The 20,572-nt window shown below is 24.2% G+C and overlaps 1 protein-coding gene across 9 annotated transcripts in view; it reads right to left on the minus strand.

Moving 5' to 3' along the window:
* The window catches only part of LOC122713983 (max dimerization protein 1-like), a 408,946-nt gene that overhangs the window by 128,304 nt on the left and 260,070 nt on the right, over positions 1–20,572 (minus strand). For all 9 annotated transcript variants that reach the window (XM_043934889.1, XM_043934891.1, XM_043934895.1 and 6 more), the window contains one exon: positions 18,404–18,725. In XM_043934889.1, coding sequence (XP_043790824.1) covers positions 18,404–18,725 — 322 coding nt within the window. The remainder of the gene's footprint in view (positions 1–18,403; positions 18,726–20,572) is intronic.

The following is a 20,572-nucleotide window of genomic DNA, read 5'->3' on the forward strand; positions in this document are numbered from 1 at the left end:
GAATTGATTTCGAACTTTTTAAAATGACATTTCACTAATAAAAAAATTGTTATATTCTACGTATTTATAATGTTTCGTATAAAACAGAATCATCATTGATTTTGATAACACAGCTTATTGATTGAATTTACATAAAATATAAAAAGATTTCTATGATTGAGCGTATATCAAATTAACTACAACGACATTTAATGATATTTATTTACTTATTATTTACATTATTTTCAAATATTCTAAATAAATAATTTTCAATCTAAATATAAGATCGCTTGATGTCCGCAGATCCGTATACATTTTTCCTCAAAATAGTTAAGTCACAATTTTCCGATATCGATTCAATCAACGATACAATCTCCCAAACCCGAGTCACTCCGGCATTTCAAATTCTCTGCCAAACTGGAATCATCCTCCCCGTTTCGTTGCAACGGAACGGTGTGAAAAGTCTCTCGAAGAAACAGAAAGGAGTGGATCCCACAAGGAAAGGATACGAGGGGAAGGAAGGAGGAGGGGGAGAGGGAGGAGGAGAGAGAGCGAGAAAGATGCAATTCGCTCGTTATCGATGCGTCCCCCGACCGTTTTGCATGTTGACGAATCCACGGGTCTGGATCGAATCCAGTGTAAACTCCGCTCTCGATCCGGATTGAATGTCAATTCGATCAGCGTGCAATTCTGTCGAGGACTCGACAGGGTTTTGTGCCGGCCGAGTTGATCAGATTGTCGAATGGACGTCGAAGGTAGCAAATGGGAAGGGGGATATATTCTTTCTCGAATCGTTCCACGATGTTTTTCCCGCCGTGATTAAAGGTCGACGTGCGTAGAAACGTGGATCGATCGATCGATTCCAATTTTGCGATTCTAATTTTTCATTTGACCAACGCTCCTTGCCCAATGGAAATGAATGCACAAGGGATGTTCGAGAGTTGACAGGGTTGCACGTTGAAGGGCTGCGTTGAAGGTGATGGGATTGTGCGAAGTGTCATTGTACGGATATTGATTAATTTTTTTATCATCGTCGATCGTCGACCGATCGAATCTAATTTTGCGATTCTAATTTTTCATTTGACCAACGTTGCCTGCCCGATGAAAATGAATGTGCTGAGGGAACTAACAGGGTTGTGGAGATGGCGGGATTGTGCAATGTATCGTTATATGGATATTGATTAATTTTTTTATAAATTGATCAATAAAAATTGATCGATTGATTCTAATTTTTCATTTGGCCAACTCGTTTCTCGTTCGATGGAAATGAATGTACAAATGATCTTCGAGAATGCAATAGAGGAGGATGGAATAATTATTTTTTTATTTAAAATGACAGTGTATGAATATTGATTAATTTTTTTATAATCGAAATTTGGAGTTATTCTTTTTTATTTCTAATGTATAATCTTGTCTTAAGCAGAAATAATACAGAAAAATGTATAATAAAAATAATGTAAATATGTGTTCATGTAAATTTACAGATATTAGCTTCAATCATTTTGTGTAGGTAGAAAAATATTTATAGTATATAACATAATCGAAATAATATTGTTTATAATATTATTTAATTTATTTAATTATTAAAATTATAATATTAATTTATTTTATTTTAGATTTCAATACATATTTTCAGAAAAATTTTCGAATTCTATTTATATAATATATTAAATATAATATTTATTTATATAATTTATTTAGATTATTTAAAGATAATTTTGTTATCATTTAATTATGTAAACTGTTTACATTATTAATTCGAATGACATAATATATAAAAGAGGTTTTATACATGATACATAAAAAATTATATTATTTAAAACTGTTAATTAAAATAAATATGATTATTTTTTTAAAATATGTAATAAATGTAAACCTTTTCATTTTCATTGGTTACTAATTACTAATGAAATTATGTTTTAATTTCATTTTTATTTTAATTGATAAATTAGATGACATAAAAAATTTTTTAGGAATATTTATTGCAATAAATTAAAAAATATATATAATTTTTTTATTTTATAAAAATTATTTTTCCAATTTGATAATATAAGATAATATAAAATATAAAACAATATAAGATAAAAAATATATAATAAAATTAAAACTTTTCAGAACAATATTTATATATATATATAAAAGCATGAGATGTTATACTATTATAGTATATTCAAATATAATATTTCACATATTTTAAAAAAACATATACATATTTCTAAATTTTGTCACTGCTTGAACAAAACAACACGATGTAATATTCCATTCACTACCATACCAATGAAATCCTTTCATCCAACATCATTGAAAAGCTACAAAAAAACCCTCGATTCCCAAAATCAAGCAGACGATTCGACTGAAACCGAGAAACCAGTTGAAAGGAACCCTCCACTTTGTTCATCTTACCTCGAACGTCCCCTTACCTCGAGAAATTAGGAAAACCATTCGGTGGAAGTAGAAACAATCGATGGTAGTCGATTAAAGTGGAGGGAGGTGGATGGAATATCGGCTCGATTACGTGGCAATTCTCATGGGAGACGTAGACATTTACGGTTTCTGAGATGCATGACCAGAAGGAGAAAATAAGGGAGAATTCTTGTGAAAATTTCTATCAGTTTCTTTTTCTTCTTTTGTTTTCCGACGATCATCTCTCGAGAATAATTTACAATATATACAATATATACAATAATATACAATAATATACAAATATTATAATTTGTTTCTTATTTATATACATATAAAAAATATAAAGAGTTAATATCTCAAATATATTGAAGATTATTTATGATATTGAAAAATATTTTAAATACATACTATCTTTTTTAATTAAAATTTTATGTATAATTTCTTATTATATTATATTATGTGTTATATCAATATTGTCAACTATGTTAAATATAACACGCATTATTTTTTAAATTATTAAAATAATTAAAATAAAACATTTTATGAAAATAATAAAATATTTGAAATTACTTATTATTTTAAATCAATTGTTCTTGATTAATTTGAAAATAGTTGAAACAATGATCTGTTTTAGATATATCATTCTATATATTTTATAATTTTCAATTTTATAAAAAATATATGTATATTTTAGTTAAATAAAAATATTATATATATTGATGAAATATTATTTTATTTGTAAAAAATTAAGGAAGTTACAGTTATTTGATTGCAATCAATACAATTTCTTTCTTTCTTATAATTAAAAAAACATCAAAGTCACGATAATTGAAATTTTCAATTATTGAGAATATTTTTCAAGAATTAAAAACAAGAATAATGCCTTCTTGATTTCAACTTCTCATTTTATAATCAAAAGAACAGATCAAGGACTCAATAAATTTTTAGTTTCATTGGATTATGAACAAAATTAATTTTCAACATTTGAACACTATTTCAACAGAACCTCTTCATTTTAAAGTTAAAGTGGCGATAATTAAACTCTTCAATTTCATTGGATTAAAAACAACATGGATTAAATATATGTCTTGTTCACGAACGCGATGCCAACAGATCCTTCTCACTTATAGTCAAAGAAAACATCAAGGCCACGATAATTATAACCTTCAATTTCATTGGATTAGAAACAAAAATATGTTTTCACGATTTGAACGCGATCCCAACAGAACCTTCTTATTTCATAGTCAAAAGAGCATCGCGATAATTCAAGTCTTCAATTTCATTGGATTAGAAACAAAAATAATATATATTACCAAGATTTGAACACCATCCCAACAGAATCTCTTCATCTTACAGTCAGTGAAATATCAAGGTTACAAGAGAAGAAGATCTGGCAAACTTCCTAAACTGCCAGAGATATCGATGGTCTCGGATTTAACTCAATCTAAGATATTATCGCGACAACCAACGAGCCAATGCCTCGCATGTTATCAAACCATTTTCATAGGAAAATCAAATGATAGCGGAGTATCGTTATGCCGCGGTTAAATTGGTTGTTCGCACAGCTAATTGCAAGTAGCCGGCAACAATGAGGCAACGTGACGGCCGCATGGCATTACGTCAATGGCCAATGGCTCTTAATTATGACCCGCGACCACTTCCATTTGATCTGCACTCCCGAGCAAATTGCGAACGGCTTTACCCTTCTCGATTATATTCCCCCTCCTCTTTGCTCTTCCTGTTTCTCTACGTCTATTCTCCTCTGTCTTGATTGCTGATTGTTCTTCTTAATTTTAACCTTTTTAAATGCTTATAGACCGTAAGATTTTTCGATTAATATCCTTTTTATAGCTAGTGATCGATGTTTATAATTAAACTTTGATGATGGTGAGTAAATCGATATTTTTCTTTCAGTATTTTCTTTTGAGCATTAACTTGTTTGCAATCTACGATGTGATGGCATGTAAAACAAGCTATTTTCGATGATGACACATATCGACACGTTAAAATAAAATAAAATCATTTTAATAATATAATTTGTAATTATATTTTCAGATAATTTGAGTTAAACTAGGAAAAAATGATTAAAAATTAAATATTCAAATTTGTTAATAAATTTATGGTCAATTAATATTTATAATAATAAATTTTTACGCTTAATGTGAAATTTTTGTTATTTTCATATTACAATAAATATGATTTCAATCTTGGAGCTAAATAATAAAAAGACTTAAAAAGAAATTAAATTTCATTACAATTTATATTATTGAGTATATTGTCCATTATACTATCCATTATACTCAATAATATAAATTGTAATGAAATTTAATTTCTTTTTAAATCTTACTCAAAATAATGGTACCATTAGATTTATAAAATAAATCTTTATTATTAACCTTCCTATCATCAAAATTTTATAATTCCAGAAACAATTATTATATTATTATTCCCATAGAATATAACAATGTAATTATTAATTAAAATAAATAACTTCCAAAGATCATCAATTAAAATTCTAATCTTGAATCGATAAGGATTGGAAATCACTGATGTAACAAATATTGCACGGTGATAGAAGATCGATATCTTGCAGGTATCTCTCACTCGATAACAGATTACCAGATTCACCACCCTTAATCCAAGTGGCCTCGAGCGATCGTGCGCCACTGGATTGTTAACGTTTTCCTCATTGGATTCTCGTGTTAACCATACCACCGGTTCGTTCACGAAAGCTTACCTCATGGCTCCAGGTCATCTGATTCGTTCACGTTTGTCTATCCTTTATTTTCCTGTATGTACACACCTTTTCCTTCAATCCTGCGTTACAATTCCGGCTTATCCGTCTAAATCTAACCCTCGTAACTAATGCTTGACGCAGATCTTTCATTCTGACAATTATTCCAGGTCGAATGTATCCTAAGAGTTTCTTTCAATCTTTATGTTAATATCGAAAATTTGTATTTTTAATTTTATTAATACAATTTTTAAAGATTATATAATTTTTAATGAAAAATTGATTATTTTTAACGTAATTCGAATTATGATGTTAATAATTGGATTAAAATTCTAAAATTGGGATATAAATTTGTAGTGGATTTAAAGAAAATAATCTTTTGATAAAAATTCTTGATATCGTTATATTAGTTTTTAGTTTTTCAATAATATTTTTAATAATAAAATTTTAATTTTTAAGATTCAAAATAGGATAATTTAAGTTTTCTATATTTAAATATTTTGCAACAAGTTTCTTTTTTTCATGAAATTTCTTTTTATGCTTGTTTTTATCTGTATTTGATAAAATTATTCAATATTAATTTTAGTGTGATTTTAAATATTTATTAAATAAAAAATAAAACAACACATAGATAATAGAGAGTTCTCTTGGATTTTATCTAGACATTCAAACCTTGATACTTCAAAAGTTAAGCTATTTAATATATAAATTGATAATAGATTTAGAAATTTTTAGAAAAAAATTTTAATTGAAGAATGCACAAAATAATCTATTCACAGATATTCACATGATATATTTCAGATATTTTATTGTCTGGATTTCGGCATTGTTTCAACAAACAAAAAAACACAATTAAATATACAGAGTGCAAATAGGTCAAACTATAACTTTGAAAAGTTTGTAAAGAGAGTAGAAAAAAATTTCATTAAGCGAAATGAAATAGTTTTGAAATGGTTATTGTGTTTTATCTACATAACTACTTTTACATAATTCTATATAAAATAAAATATACATATTCTGATGATTTACATTTCTGTATTTCATTTATATTTCATTTTGATATGACTTTAACAAACTTTTTCATGATATAATATTGCAGCCTCGATATATCTTCCTGTGCATTAATTACTAATGCAATATGTAAGCGATAAATTTTAATATTTACATCACACGACATTACACATAGTCAGGATATTATATATATGTAAATATAGGTATAAATATAATAGATTAAGAACTTACGGTGTAAATCAGGAATTGGCAAAATGTCGTTAATTATTTAATATTATATATTTATTTATTAGATTGTAAATAAATATTTTTAATAAATGGTCTATATTATTAATTTCTATCATATATGAAATATTTTCTAGAATAGAATAAAACTTATTATTAATAATTGGCATATCACGTGCAAACAAGACACAAAAATTGAATGATTCTTAATGATCGTAATCATAAACAAGTTTATAAATAAAAAATCAAAAGATATTAATTTTTCAATAAATACAAAAATTAATTGTGAAACATCGAAATATTAACGAATAATGAAATTCGAAAGTGGGCATATTGATAATAACATTGAATATAATATACAAAAGGAAAATCGGAAAAATTATAAAAGAAAGCTTAGAAAAAATCTCTATGATTGCATTAAATATATTAAATATATTAACCTAACCTAATCTAATCTAACTTAACCTCTAATCTAACAAAAATCATTCATCATCAAAAATTATTCATTAAAATCTCCACTTCAATCAATTGCCATCAAGAAATCAAATCTCAAATATCCATCAAATATTTCTAAAATAAAAACAAAAAAAAAAAATAAAGAAAATAAAGTTTAATTATCGTCATACTTCTGATTTTATCAAAAATCTACCCGCAATTTTTCCTTGAGCCATCCATAAGATCGCCTCCTGGCAAGGAAAGCCAACATTCAAAGAGAAAGAGAGAAAGAGGGAGAAAGACAGAAGAAAACAATTCAACCCCTAATTGCGTAAATCGACGCGAGAGAAACGGCACTCAAGGAAAAAGGCGTCGCGGTGTCGGCGGAGGGGGTGGTTTCGGGGGAATGATGGTTCATTTTTGCCGGGCTTCAATCCTTTCAGAGGCTTCGTCGCCGAAAACAAGCAGCGATATATCACCGTAACGCGATTAACCCTCAAATTTTGCCCCTTAAAGGGATTAGAACAGCCACCACCACGGGCTGGCTTCCGCTCCACGTGTCCCCCGCGTTTTCGGGAGGATAACGATACTATATCCTCTTTGAGCAAGTAACTTTTGCATATTGCCAAAACGGAACGACGAGTCGGCCATTAAACGGCCGTTTACAAGGAACTTTGCCTCTCGTGGTGTCTATCCTCTTGCGGGGTCGTCAACAACCCCTTGGAAATGAGACATGAGATGGAGATTCTTTGAAAGTAGGTATGATAAGCGTAATAAGAAGATAGAATTTTTTATGTGATTTTTTGGGGATAGGGAAAACGGTTAATGATTGTTGATGGTGTTGTAATTAATTTGTAAAATAAAATTGTATTCAATGTACGCAGTAAAAGATAAATTGGATGTTTTTTATGAATAAAAATAGAAATATTTGAAAATTTAAAATTGAGAATAAAAATTTGAAAGATCTTTTTTTAAATATTTTAATTTGGACACTTGAATTTTTTAAAATATATAAATTAAAAAAATGATTTGGAAAAATTTTTATTATAGCAATTTGAGAGATTTTTCTCGAATTCTCTTAAATGTTTTTTGAAATTTTAATTTAGAAAAAATTTTAATTTGAGATTTGAATTTGGAATCGAAACTTGAAAATGTAGATTTTTTTTTATAAGTTCTTATGAAAATAAATTTAATTTTGAAATTTTTAATTTCAAAATTTTAATTTAAGAATTTGGAAATAAATTTAAAAATATCAATTCAATAGATTTTTTTTTGAAAATATTAATTTTTAGATACTTGAATTTGAAAATATTTTGACTTGAAATTATGAATTTGAAAGATTTCAATTTTTTTTATTTATTATAGTTCAATTCGAAATTTATATTATATTTTGGAGATTTGAATTTGAAAATCTAAATTTGAAAATATATAAATTTGAGAAATTTTTAGAAATTATAATTTAAAGAATAGAATTTGAAAATGTTTAAAGAAAAATTCGAATTTTAATTCGAAGATTTGAGATATTTCAAGATTTAGATTTGAAGCAAATGAATGTTATTTCATCATTTCGAATATGGATATCGTGAAATGCATTCACGCTCCACGCAGAAAACAATTGCACGGTCGAAGGGTTAATGAACTGCGATCATGTTGCGTGCTGATGGCCTAACCGAGAAGATAACGCTAATAAGACGCAGAATAACGACAGGTAAATTATCATTGAGAATAATGGAAGATCTTTTCGCGGAAACGTGTCGACATAACATGATTCAATGACTTCTTATTGTTGAGAAATCGAACATGAGACAAAATTCAAATTTGTTCATTGAATGTAAAATCTGATATTTGCACAAAATGTAATCCTGAATGTAAATAAATGGTAATTTAATTCAATTTCTTAACGATTGTTGATTAAATAATCTTTTTTTCTTAAATTATATTAATTTTGTATGTATATATAAAATTCTGAATATAAATAAATGAATATAATAAATATATATATTCGTATCACATTTCAATCCCATCGATTAGTCTTCCAACATTACATCATCGTAACTTCCTATAAACGAGATATCTCCATAGGAATCGACTGGAAAGGTCGCTTCTAATTTACGACAGCATATTTCAACCGTCGATTCCATGCCTACAAGATCCTTTGGGAGATTCAAGCAAAACCTTGAAAAGAGCTATGAGATGAATAAAAATAAAAAGAATGAAAATAAGAAAAAATGAAAAGGCAGGGAAACGTCCATCTTCATGAAGTTTGGTTTATTGTCTCGATTCGATCTCTTACGAGTTCACGACGGTTTACAGATTGAAAATTTGGGAAAAATTTGATAGAAAAGTCTAGTATTTTCGTTGAAGAATCATAAACTCCGTGATCTGATAGAGAATGGATAATCATTATTCCAATCTTGGAGACATATGATGAAAGACGTATCATGAAATTTATATCCAAAGCTACGATGGATATAAGATGGATATATTGACCTTTAAATTTCTGACAATTTAATTAATTAAAATTAAAAATTAGAAATCGAAGAAATTTATATTATATTTTGTTTCTAATATGGTTATATTTATTAATTAAAAAACATAAAATTTATAATATCTTATCAAAATCTTACAAAATCATATTTTATATTCAAAAAAAATTTATTGATGTATTGTTATTTCCTTATGTTATCTTTTGTTTATTGATTTTAGAAAAAATATAAAGAAATTTGCCAATTTAATTGTTTCTTAATTTTTGTTAAAAAATGTATATAGAGAATTCAATATATGAATTGTTGAAATATAATTTTTATATATTATATAATATTCATTGAATTTCATTACATTAAAAAAAAAAAATAGAAAAATTAAGAAACTGATATTATACCATAATTTTTTTTATCAGGAAGATTTTAATTTCATATAATAATTTATTTTAAATTCTATAACATAAAAACACATATTCTGTACAAAAATTATTTTTTAATATATAGCATTCAACTTTTCTATTTCTATGATATATTATTTTATCATTATTTTATCAAAAATAGATGATACAATTTTTAAAATTTATACAAAACTTTCACTTTTTAAATTTCAATAAAAAATATTTTGAAATTTAATTATTTCTATTTTCTCATTGCATTAAATTTCTTGCCAATACATATGCAACGATAATATCATTTTTAACTCGATAAGACTTATCAATTATCAAAAATAACTTTAATTAAACATTAGATAAATTTAAAATTAAAAAAATTAGATAAATTTAAATTTAATTGTATCTCGTATTCAAATTAAAAAAAAAAAAAAATGTTGTCAATGTTAATCGAAAGATACAATCTCCCGAATAAAATCTTTAAAATATGATCACAAATCAAGGAAATTAAGCCGAATAGAAGTTCACGTTCGTCGATAATCAGAAGAATATATTGTCGTCACGTGCAAACATTTATCGGGCGACCTCCAACTTCATTGTCCGTGTTACATAGTAGAACTTAAGCAGCTTTGAATAAAATTGGATAAATTTAGATCTAGTGGAATAAATCTTTTCAATTTTACCACCAAATAATTTTATTTTACGTTTTATTAGAATTAAAAAAAAAAAAAATAAAAAAATAAAAGAGAGCAACACAGAGAGTTAATCGATAGATTCAATTTCCCGAATAAAGTCTTCAAAATTTGATCACAAATCCGCGAATCAGGAGATGAGAGGAAAATAAGAATTGGCATTGGCCGATATGGCCAGAGGAACATGTCGTCGTCGCGTGCAAGTTTTTATCGGCCTCCAACTTAGTTGCCCGTCTTACGTAGCAGAACTTCATAAGCGGCGTCGAACGAACCGGAAGTTTGCTAACGTGCTGACTCAGCCGGTTCCTCTCGACGCGAATTCGCGGTAATACGCAACGATTCTGCTGAGGGCTCGTAAAAATGTCCGACCTCCACTCCACGTTCTCTATAAGATTTCGTCAAACGGGGGACCGTCCTTAAAAGTGAGTTACGATTCGTATAATTTTGAGAAAGGAAGAAGGTAATTTGTGAGTATCGTTAGGTTGAGTAATAGAATGGAACGAGAAAAATTAAAAATTGTATAATTATCTTATAATGGTAGAGTCTTATATTAAGCATTCCGATTTTAATGTGTAAAGGATATTTATTTTGTGTAAAATTATTCTTTACACTGAAATTTTTATTTTTATTTTTTTTTATATATATTATTAAATATATTTTTAAAATTTTTAATTCTTATTTTTATTATATTGTTAATTTGTAATAATCTTTTTTTATGTTATAAATTTATTAATACTTCAAAATAAATATAAAATGATGTTTACGATTAAGAATATTTGTAAAATAATAATTTTCTTTAAGATATTCTAAATATAATTCGAATTTCGTTATACAAAATTATTTTATTTAGATAATAAGATTATATATTAAAAATAAAATTTAAATTACTGTTAATGAACAAAAATTTATAAAAATCAAAATGATTTTTAAATGAGTTACATCAAAAAATTTATAGATAAAATTTCAATTTTCAATTTTAATAATTAAATTACTATTGAAAATAATTCCTGTTCACTATAGAATATTTTACTCTTATAAAAGTAAAAACTTTTATAAAACTCTTAAAATCTAATGAATATACATATTGTAAAATGCAAAAATATTATAAAATTTATATTTTGAATTTTTTTATTAATTCAATGCATTAAATATTTGCATCAATAATGATTTTTATTAATATTTATCTTTTTTCAAAAGAATAGACAAATTTTATAAAGTATTACATTTTTTTTTAAAGAATATTCATTGTATATTATTATAATTGTTATTTTTAATTATATTATAAATTAATTGAAATTGAATATTTTTATAATTGAATATTATTAAAAAATTGAATATTATTATAAATTCTAATTTTTTTTCAATAAACGCAATATTAAAATTTTACAGACTAAATTATTGAATATAATATTAAATAAAAGAAAAAAATATAAATTTAATTTTCAAAATTGATCTTATTTGTAATAATATTTTATATCCTAATAGAATTCAAATTAATAATACTAAAAAAATTATAACAATCTTATAATCAATCATTAAAATTTACATTTTCACATATTATTTTTCATTATCTGAATATGAATTAATAATCTGTAAAATTATATCTGTATATATCTATATATATATATCTATATATATATCTGTATATATCTATATATTTGTATAAATTTTCAATGGAATGTATATATATATATATTTATATATAAAATAAATTCTGTATTTTTATCTTTTTACTAAATATAAATGATAAAGATTATCTTTCAGAAAATTCCATGACCTTATCCGCCATCCAGCATGAAAAGAGAGAGAAAGAGAGAGAAATCATCGATTTAAGTATTCTTAAACGAAGGCAGAGAGAGAGGAGTTTGGTTAATTACAAAGTTAAATTAAATATTGATATGCAAGAATCCAACTTCCTCCAAGCGAAATAGCTTATAGAATTTTACGCGATCGTTCTGATCATCAGCATGGTTTATAAATAGACGATATTTAAATGAGGGCAAACTTTCGATTAACGAGAAAAAAAAAAAGTTGCCAGATTGATGCAAGATGATATTTTCCACGAGTATGGGATGATTGTTATATGAACGTGTAATATTAATCGTTTCTCGATTCTAATGCTTCGATGGAAGTTGAGATGAAAGCATGGTAACCGCTAATTAACGAGTAAACTGCTAACTAACCGATCTATTCCTAACTTTATGGAATAGAATCCGGTATGCACGATGGAGCTAACTCAATATCTTCTGAAACATTCAAATTTAAATATCAAGACGAAATAATTATTTCGAATAGATTAAGATATTATGTAAAGTTATATTAATTTCGAAAGAAGAACATAGCATGAAATTTTTTATAAATTTTATCTTTAAATTTTTAAAATTTATATTTTATATTTCAATCTCTATTAAAAATGAATATCGATCTCTTTCAAATATTTAATTTATTTAGAAATGATGAATTCAAGAAATCATTTACAAATATAAAATTCTTAATTCTTCATTTTTCTCTTATATTTTTCTATGCGATTCTAAGTTATATTTCGATTCGAAGTTATGTTTCAAAAGAATTGGATATTAAAATAATACATTTTTTAAAAATTTTCAGGAACATAAGTGAATCAATATTCAATTTAACAAAAATTTAAACTATTATACTTTCATAAAAAAAAAATCATAAATTTAGAAGATTGTTGCAAAGGATAGATTTCGATCTTCAAATTTATTGTGAATTCAGTCATGGAAAAAATTTTTCAATATTTTTATAATCGATTCAATTCTCCAAATTTTTGAGGAAATATCTTTATTTTTCTATTTACTATATGATATAAAAACATTTTTGAAAAAAACAAACTCAAAACTGTAAATGTATAAAATTTAAAATGAATTTAAATTGATTGTTGTATGATTTTCTTACTAAATTATAAAAATTCAAAATATCAATAATTTATCATCGAATATTGTTTCACTTATGTTTTTTATTATATTTCTTAAATAAAAAATTTTAAAGCACTATAAGTTTAAAAATTTGAATTTTTTTTTTAAACTATAAAATTAGGATTTCAAGTGTTATAATTTTTCCAAAAAATTTTTCTAAAAAATAGTGACAATACTTCTGACTCTGAAACTCAATCTATTCTTTATAAGAATAATTCAAAATGTTCAAAACACATTCAAAATCAATATTTTTCCTTGTAAATATTACAATAATATCTCTCAACATTTTCAACGATCACACACAATTTGGTGAAGACATTAATGAAATATTAAAAATCTATATGCAATAAATATAAAATATTTAATATTAATATAATTGAAATGAATCTTTAATATTTTTTTAGTATCCATCATAATAAATAATAATAAAATTTATTGTATTTTTAGATGTATTAACATTCACACATTAACAGTCATCAGTAGATCTAATATTTCTATAGCAAAATAAAAATGCTTATTTATTTTCGAACTTTTAGAAATTGAAATATACTTTTTAATGCAAATATACATATATGCTAAAATGCATTATTTTTTCAAATTTTAACTGAAAATCTTTGAAAAACTTTAAACACGAGGTATCAAATAGGTTTCAAGATACAAAAAAATTTATGTTACCGAATGTATACATAATTTATAATTATGTTATAATATAATTCAATGTTATTAATGAAACTAATGAATAGAAAATCTGTCATAAGATTGATCAAAGAATATTTAATAAAATTATAATAAAAATGGCGTTATTCAAAATCACAAAAAAATCTAGCTGGCAAAATTTCAATTTCTCTATTTAAAAAACATTCGCAAACAAGCAAGAATGCCAAACGAATATTAAAATAAATATGTGTAGGAAATTTTTAATATAAAATTACCTAAATAATAAATAATTGCAATTAGAAACACTGAGAAACTCATAATTTCATGTTCTCAAGAAATTCCAATTATCCTCGAAAACCACCCTCATTCCCCGATATCTCGCTCGAAACCGTGACATTGAAATGAGGCATTGTAGTAATAGTTGACTCATAATTCGCGGATTGTTCCAATTTTACTCTCGACCAAGAACGATATTTATATAGGGAAGGTTTTGCCTGAGTTTTCCTAACGAGCTGACTCAGCCAATCTTGCTGCTTCATCGCCTGCAAAATCACGAAATTAGAAATCTGCGGCCTAAAATCGTTCCTCCGGTACAATGACCAAAAGACATGCGATTGATCATTGACATGAATTTCAACTCTAAAATTTGTTCTTTTTTATTTTTTATATTTTTTATATATTTTATTTTATTATATTTATTATATTTATTAAATTTTTATATCTTAATTCCTTAATTTCGGTAATTTCATTTAAGATTTTTTGATAATGACAATTAATAGATTGCGAATGTTTATATATATATACAAATATTATATATGACAAATATGCGAAAAATATATGACATTTATACATGAAAAATATATAAATATATTTGGAAAATTTTTCTAACATTTATAATATAATATAATATATAACATAATATAAGATAAAATATCAATATATTAATATTAGATATTATTAATAGGATAATAGATATTAATATAATTTAATACTTAATAATTAAATATGATTTAAATTTTTTATTTATATTTAAATTTTAAACGTAATATTAAATATAAACAATCATTACAATATAACAATATGATTTATATTGTGGTATACAATAAAAATTTATACTTATACAACAAATTACAACAAATTACAAATATTTTCTTTAAATTCGATGGTGTTAATTGACAATGTTTATAGATAAGAATTTATCAAAAATTTTTATGTTAAAATACGATGTTATCAGTATTATAATTTTATTAGTATAAATTTGGCAATATAATTTATATTTTATTCATTACTTTCGTAATGAATGAAAATGAAATCATCTTTAACCTAGTTTTTTCCTAATAATATTCTATTTCTTTAGCATTTTAAATATCGAAAAATATTTTTAAAAAATTTAATTCATCATTGTGACAATTACATTGAATTTTTATATTGAAATTCAAAATTATAAACTATTACATTTAATTAATAACTCAATTAACAAGAATACAAAAACACAATTAATAATCAGTATTGATTACATATTATTATTATCGATATTACATAATTATAATATGAAAATTTATTGACAGACAAAATCAATTTAATGAAAAAAATATTTTATATAAGTATGACATAATACATTTATACGGATAATAATATATGTATGTATATTTTCAGATATATTTTTAAGCATATATATGAAAAATATGCCTTATGCAAAGAATGCAAAATAAAAAATATATTTTTCAAATCCTTCAATCACAAAACATTTCCATTCATATTTAATTTTATTCATTTTCTATCAAAAGATACATTTGTATATTTTTATAGATATCTATTAATTAGTTAAAAATAAAAAGATAGAAATATTCAGAATTATTAATTATTTTATAAGTTACAATAAAATTGATAATAAATAGTTTTCAAAATTGTATGAATCTCAATTTTGCAATTTTGAAAATTCATAATGTTATAGGAATGCTATTTGAAATAAAAAAATTAAGTTCACTCTAATTCTCACTAGATATAAAATAAAATTTGATAAAAAGACATTTTTGATATCTTAATTTTAAAAACTTAAACTTAATTTTAAAAACTTTAAAATTAAAACGAATATATTATTATATTGGGAATGATTCTTTTATATTTTCTTTATAATAATATTTTATAATGAAGTCAAAAATGAGAATATAGTATATAGTTGGATTAAAGGACAGATAATAAAATATCTTATAATTTTGTAAATAAACTTTTGTATAAATATGTTAATTTTTTTAAGATTTAATCTTAACTTTCTTCAATACATTCATTAAATTTTTGTTCAATTATTAACTTTTTATTTGTGATTAACTAATTAAAATTAACTTCAATAAAAAGTATATAATAAAAAGTAAGTTCAAAAAGTTTATAAAACTCAATTGTAATTAATACTAAAAAATAAAATACCTATAAAAAATATATATAAAAAATTGTTAATGCATTAACATTTACTTCTTTGTATTTAGCAATTTTTCAGCAATTAAAAAAATGAATCTATAAATATCTAAAGAAATTTATAATATCATTTACATATGATAAACAGTATCTATTTTCTGATAGATATTAAAAAATACAAAAATATAAAAATTATCGATACGATTCACTTCTTTTACATGGATATTTCTAAATAATATCCATCTATCTCTCAATTAAAAAAGTAAAATCTTAAAAAAACATCTATAGATAACTTCTAAGATCTTACTTGATTCATATTTTATTTATTATATATTATTATTGTTATTTTTATTTTATTTATTATTATTTTATATTATTATTTATTTTATTTATATTTTATATTATTATTATTTTATTTATTTATTATAAATTTATTATATATATTTATTTATTATAATTTATTATAAATATTTATATATAATGAATATTTTTTAAAAATCTATAAAAATATATAAAATAATAAAAATTATTTTTATAAATAAAATAATGAAAACAATATCAATTATAATTCAATCTCGCTATTATACAGTTTGTCGAATAATATTCGTTTATTTTAGAATATTAATAAATTCTGTTATTGATATGTATTGAGAAGAAATAAAAAATGTAAATGCGAATTTTATTATGAAAAAAACTCTGTTAAAAATGATATGGTAACTTGTGAAAATATTTACGTTTGAATATTAACCTAAGCAACGAATCAGCTTCAACCTCATAGCCATAGAATCTTATAACCCCCTTTTGAATAATCCATAAAACCCTAAGCACCTAATCACCAAAATGATTTAAAGTGAACAAGATGAACATGCAAGCTAGACTGAAAGGGGAAATTTTATATCCACTAAGTGTTGCTACTGAACTTCAGATTTATGACATGTTGTTAATATTGAGCCACCTACAGGATTTCTGCAGACCAATATAAATCAATTTTAAACTTTTAATTTCAACTATTAAAAAGATTAAGAAATAAAATAAAATTATTCTGAAAAATAATAATTCCTATTTGTTTATATCTTAAAATATCAAAGAAGTTTTACAAATAATTAGAGAAAATGTATCAATATTCAAATTTATTAATATACCAATGATTGTAGTTGAATCGCTCAAGAGATCACGAGTTGTCATATAATTAATTTAAGATAAACTTCCTCCTCACTATTACATTTATATAGTGTATATTGTGTAATATAGTATAATGATCCACTTTTGAATTATTCGCCCTTAGAAATGTAATTTATTATTCGTTGAATAATACTTTTCATAAATTATTAGGGTAAATAGATATTTTTTTCTTAAAGATTTTATATTTTTTACACTTTATATAGTTATTAGTAAATAGTATAAATAGTTAAAAGAATATTTTAAAATTTATTAGATTACTTATTATAATATTTTTTTGTATAAATAAATAATTTAAAATAAATAATTAAATAAATAATTTAATTCATAAAGAAAATTAAAGATAAAATGATTGGTTTATAAGTTTTTATAGTTTGAATTTTATATCCAAGTTTTTATTACTTCTATAAAGATCCAAATTATTATTTTATTATACAAAAAAATAATTTTTTCTTTAAACTTATAATTACATTAAAATTTATGTTCTATTGATTTAAACAATCTTTAATTTATTATTAAAAGATATAAAAGAAAGAAAATTAATATTTTATAATAACACAATTTTTTTGAAATTTTAAAATTTCATTATCGCTAAGATAAATCGTCAATAATTTTTTAATTCATTCTATCTAGTGTCAATTCTAATCATAAGATAAAAGATATTAGAAAAATATCATTTTTAACCGAATTTAATCAAATATATCTTACCCACTAAATTTATTAAAAATCAAAAATTGACCTACCAATCATCCCTACTCGCACCAATAACAACGAAATTGGTGCCAAAAGCAACAAAATGATTAAACGGCGAACAGTGTCGTCGAACACGAAACAAGAGCAAGCATACGAAACATAGCAGAATACTTACCGGACTCCGAGACGGAGGGACTGCCCGCAGACCTGTCGGAGTTCCTGGAGCTGGCCGTGGAGCTGGTTGACGAGGCCGTGCCAAGCGAGCACTCGGAAACGCTGCGCCGTTTTGAGAGAAGAGCTGCAGCCGCTGCGGTTCCAGGTCCACAAGAGGAACCGGTCGGGGCGCTCGAGCTCAGCCCGTGGAGGCCGTGGAGACCGTGCAACCCGTGCAGGCCCGTCTGGTTCGTCAGCTGCTCCAGCCGTCGTCTCAGGAACCTCTGCTCGCGTGACAGCTGTTCCTTGTGCACGGCGTGCTTGCGCTCGCGCTCCTCCAGGCTCTGCAAGCACAATTATTGCACATGCGGTATTGCTCATTTAAATCCTTACTCATTATCAATTCTTGGAAATGGAATCTTGGAACGTGTCGAATGGAACTCGATATCAATTGTCAAACAATTTCGATTAATGTATTGTAATGCTAAATATCGATATTTCACGCTTATTTCCTGTCCTTGTTTCAGTTAAATCGAAAAAGAGAAGTCATTTCTTCGTTTAAATGTCCGTATTGAAGATGCTTAAATATGCAATAATTATTTTGATGTTTTTATGATTTGGATTTTGATTTCTTTATCACTTATATAATGTGAAAATAAATGACAAAATATATTTAATTTTAAGAGAGATACCTTTGATTATATGTATTTTTGTTATTATATAAGTTGTTGTTATTGTATCTACAAATTATTTATTATTTCATTTTTTCAAAACAATGGATAATTATAATTACAATATATTTCATATGATTTATAAAATTTTATGCATTTTTTATGTATATGTGCTATTAGACTTTTCAAAATGACTTTGGCTTGTATTCAAGATAATTTTCAATTTTCAATTCAATTTAAAGAATTGATTTTTTTTTATAAAGAATTATTTGATTATTTTATTTTATATGTAATTGTGAAAAATATATAATTTAATTAAATCATAATTTATTAATTATTTAATATTATTTAATAAATTTTATAAAAGGAACAAATTTATTTAATAGACAAATATATAAGCTCTTGTTACTAAACTAATAGAAAACTAAATAAATATCCGAATATTAATGAAAAATAAATCTTTGTTTATTTTTAAAATCTTGACCAGTGATTTTACACAAGTCTCTTAAAGTTTCACAAATCTCAATTAACATTTTTGTATATTAATTTCTGTATTCCATATGTATATGTATATATATATATATATATAACATTTTGTAAATAAAATAAAAATTATCACGGTTTCATATATTTATAAATAAAATAGAATTATATATTATCCAAAAATGATGGTATATAATTAAATGAAATAATTTAAATGGATTTTTTCTTTATTGAACAATTTTTAGATTGTTAGCCAATTTTTTGTTTTTAAACAAGATTTAGAAACTTTCAAACTATTTCCATATTTTCTAGTCAAGGAAACAAAAACTTTTTGTCTGTCATTCTGTCGTTTTAATTCCTTCTTGTAATTATTGTTCTTGTAATTATTTATATAAAAATGGAGGAAAAATTAGAGAAACCATTCAAAATTTACTCCTAGACTAGAATGATAAAGTTCTAACTTTTTAGAAATTCTCTTGATTTTTTTGTATTGTCTTTATAATTATTTATACAAAAAAAAAATAAAAATTTATATTGAGCACTTCTTAATTCTATTTAATGAAAAAGACTTTAAAATATTTTACTTAAAAGAGTGAAATTATAGTTTATTAAAAAATTTATGAATATTTCATTTATTATTATGGAATTATTTATGGAATTTATATATATATATAAAATATACATAATATGAAAAATATTCTAATATAATATCTATTCCTTTGTAACATGTATATGGACATAATAATTTTCATATTTGAAATATTTTGAATACTTATGGATTTATAGAAAATTCAAAAAATGCAAAAATTTGCAAAATATTCATAATATAATATGGAAAATTTTCCTTTTTAGTATCAAACACTATTAATTTTTATGCACAGGACAAAATTTATATAGATAATTGAGGATAAACTTTATATTACGGTTCACGGTTATTAAATAAAACTGAGATATCTGTCTCATATGTTCTGTCTGAAATATCACATATAATGATAAATATTCTTTTATATTCTCTTGAAACTTAATATTTGTATTTT

Source organism: Apis laboriosa, unplaced genomic scaffold (genome assembly GCF_014066325.1).
Source record: "Apis laboriosa isolate Shangri-la unplaced genomic scaffold, ASM1406632v1 scaffold26_cov146, whole genome shotgun sequence".
In the NCBI taxonomy this organism is placed as follows: Eukaryota; Metazoa; Arthropoda; class Insecta; order Hymenoptera; family Apidae; genus Apis; species Apis laboriosa.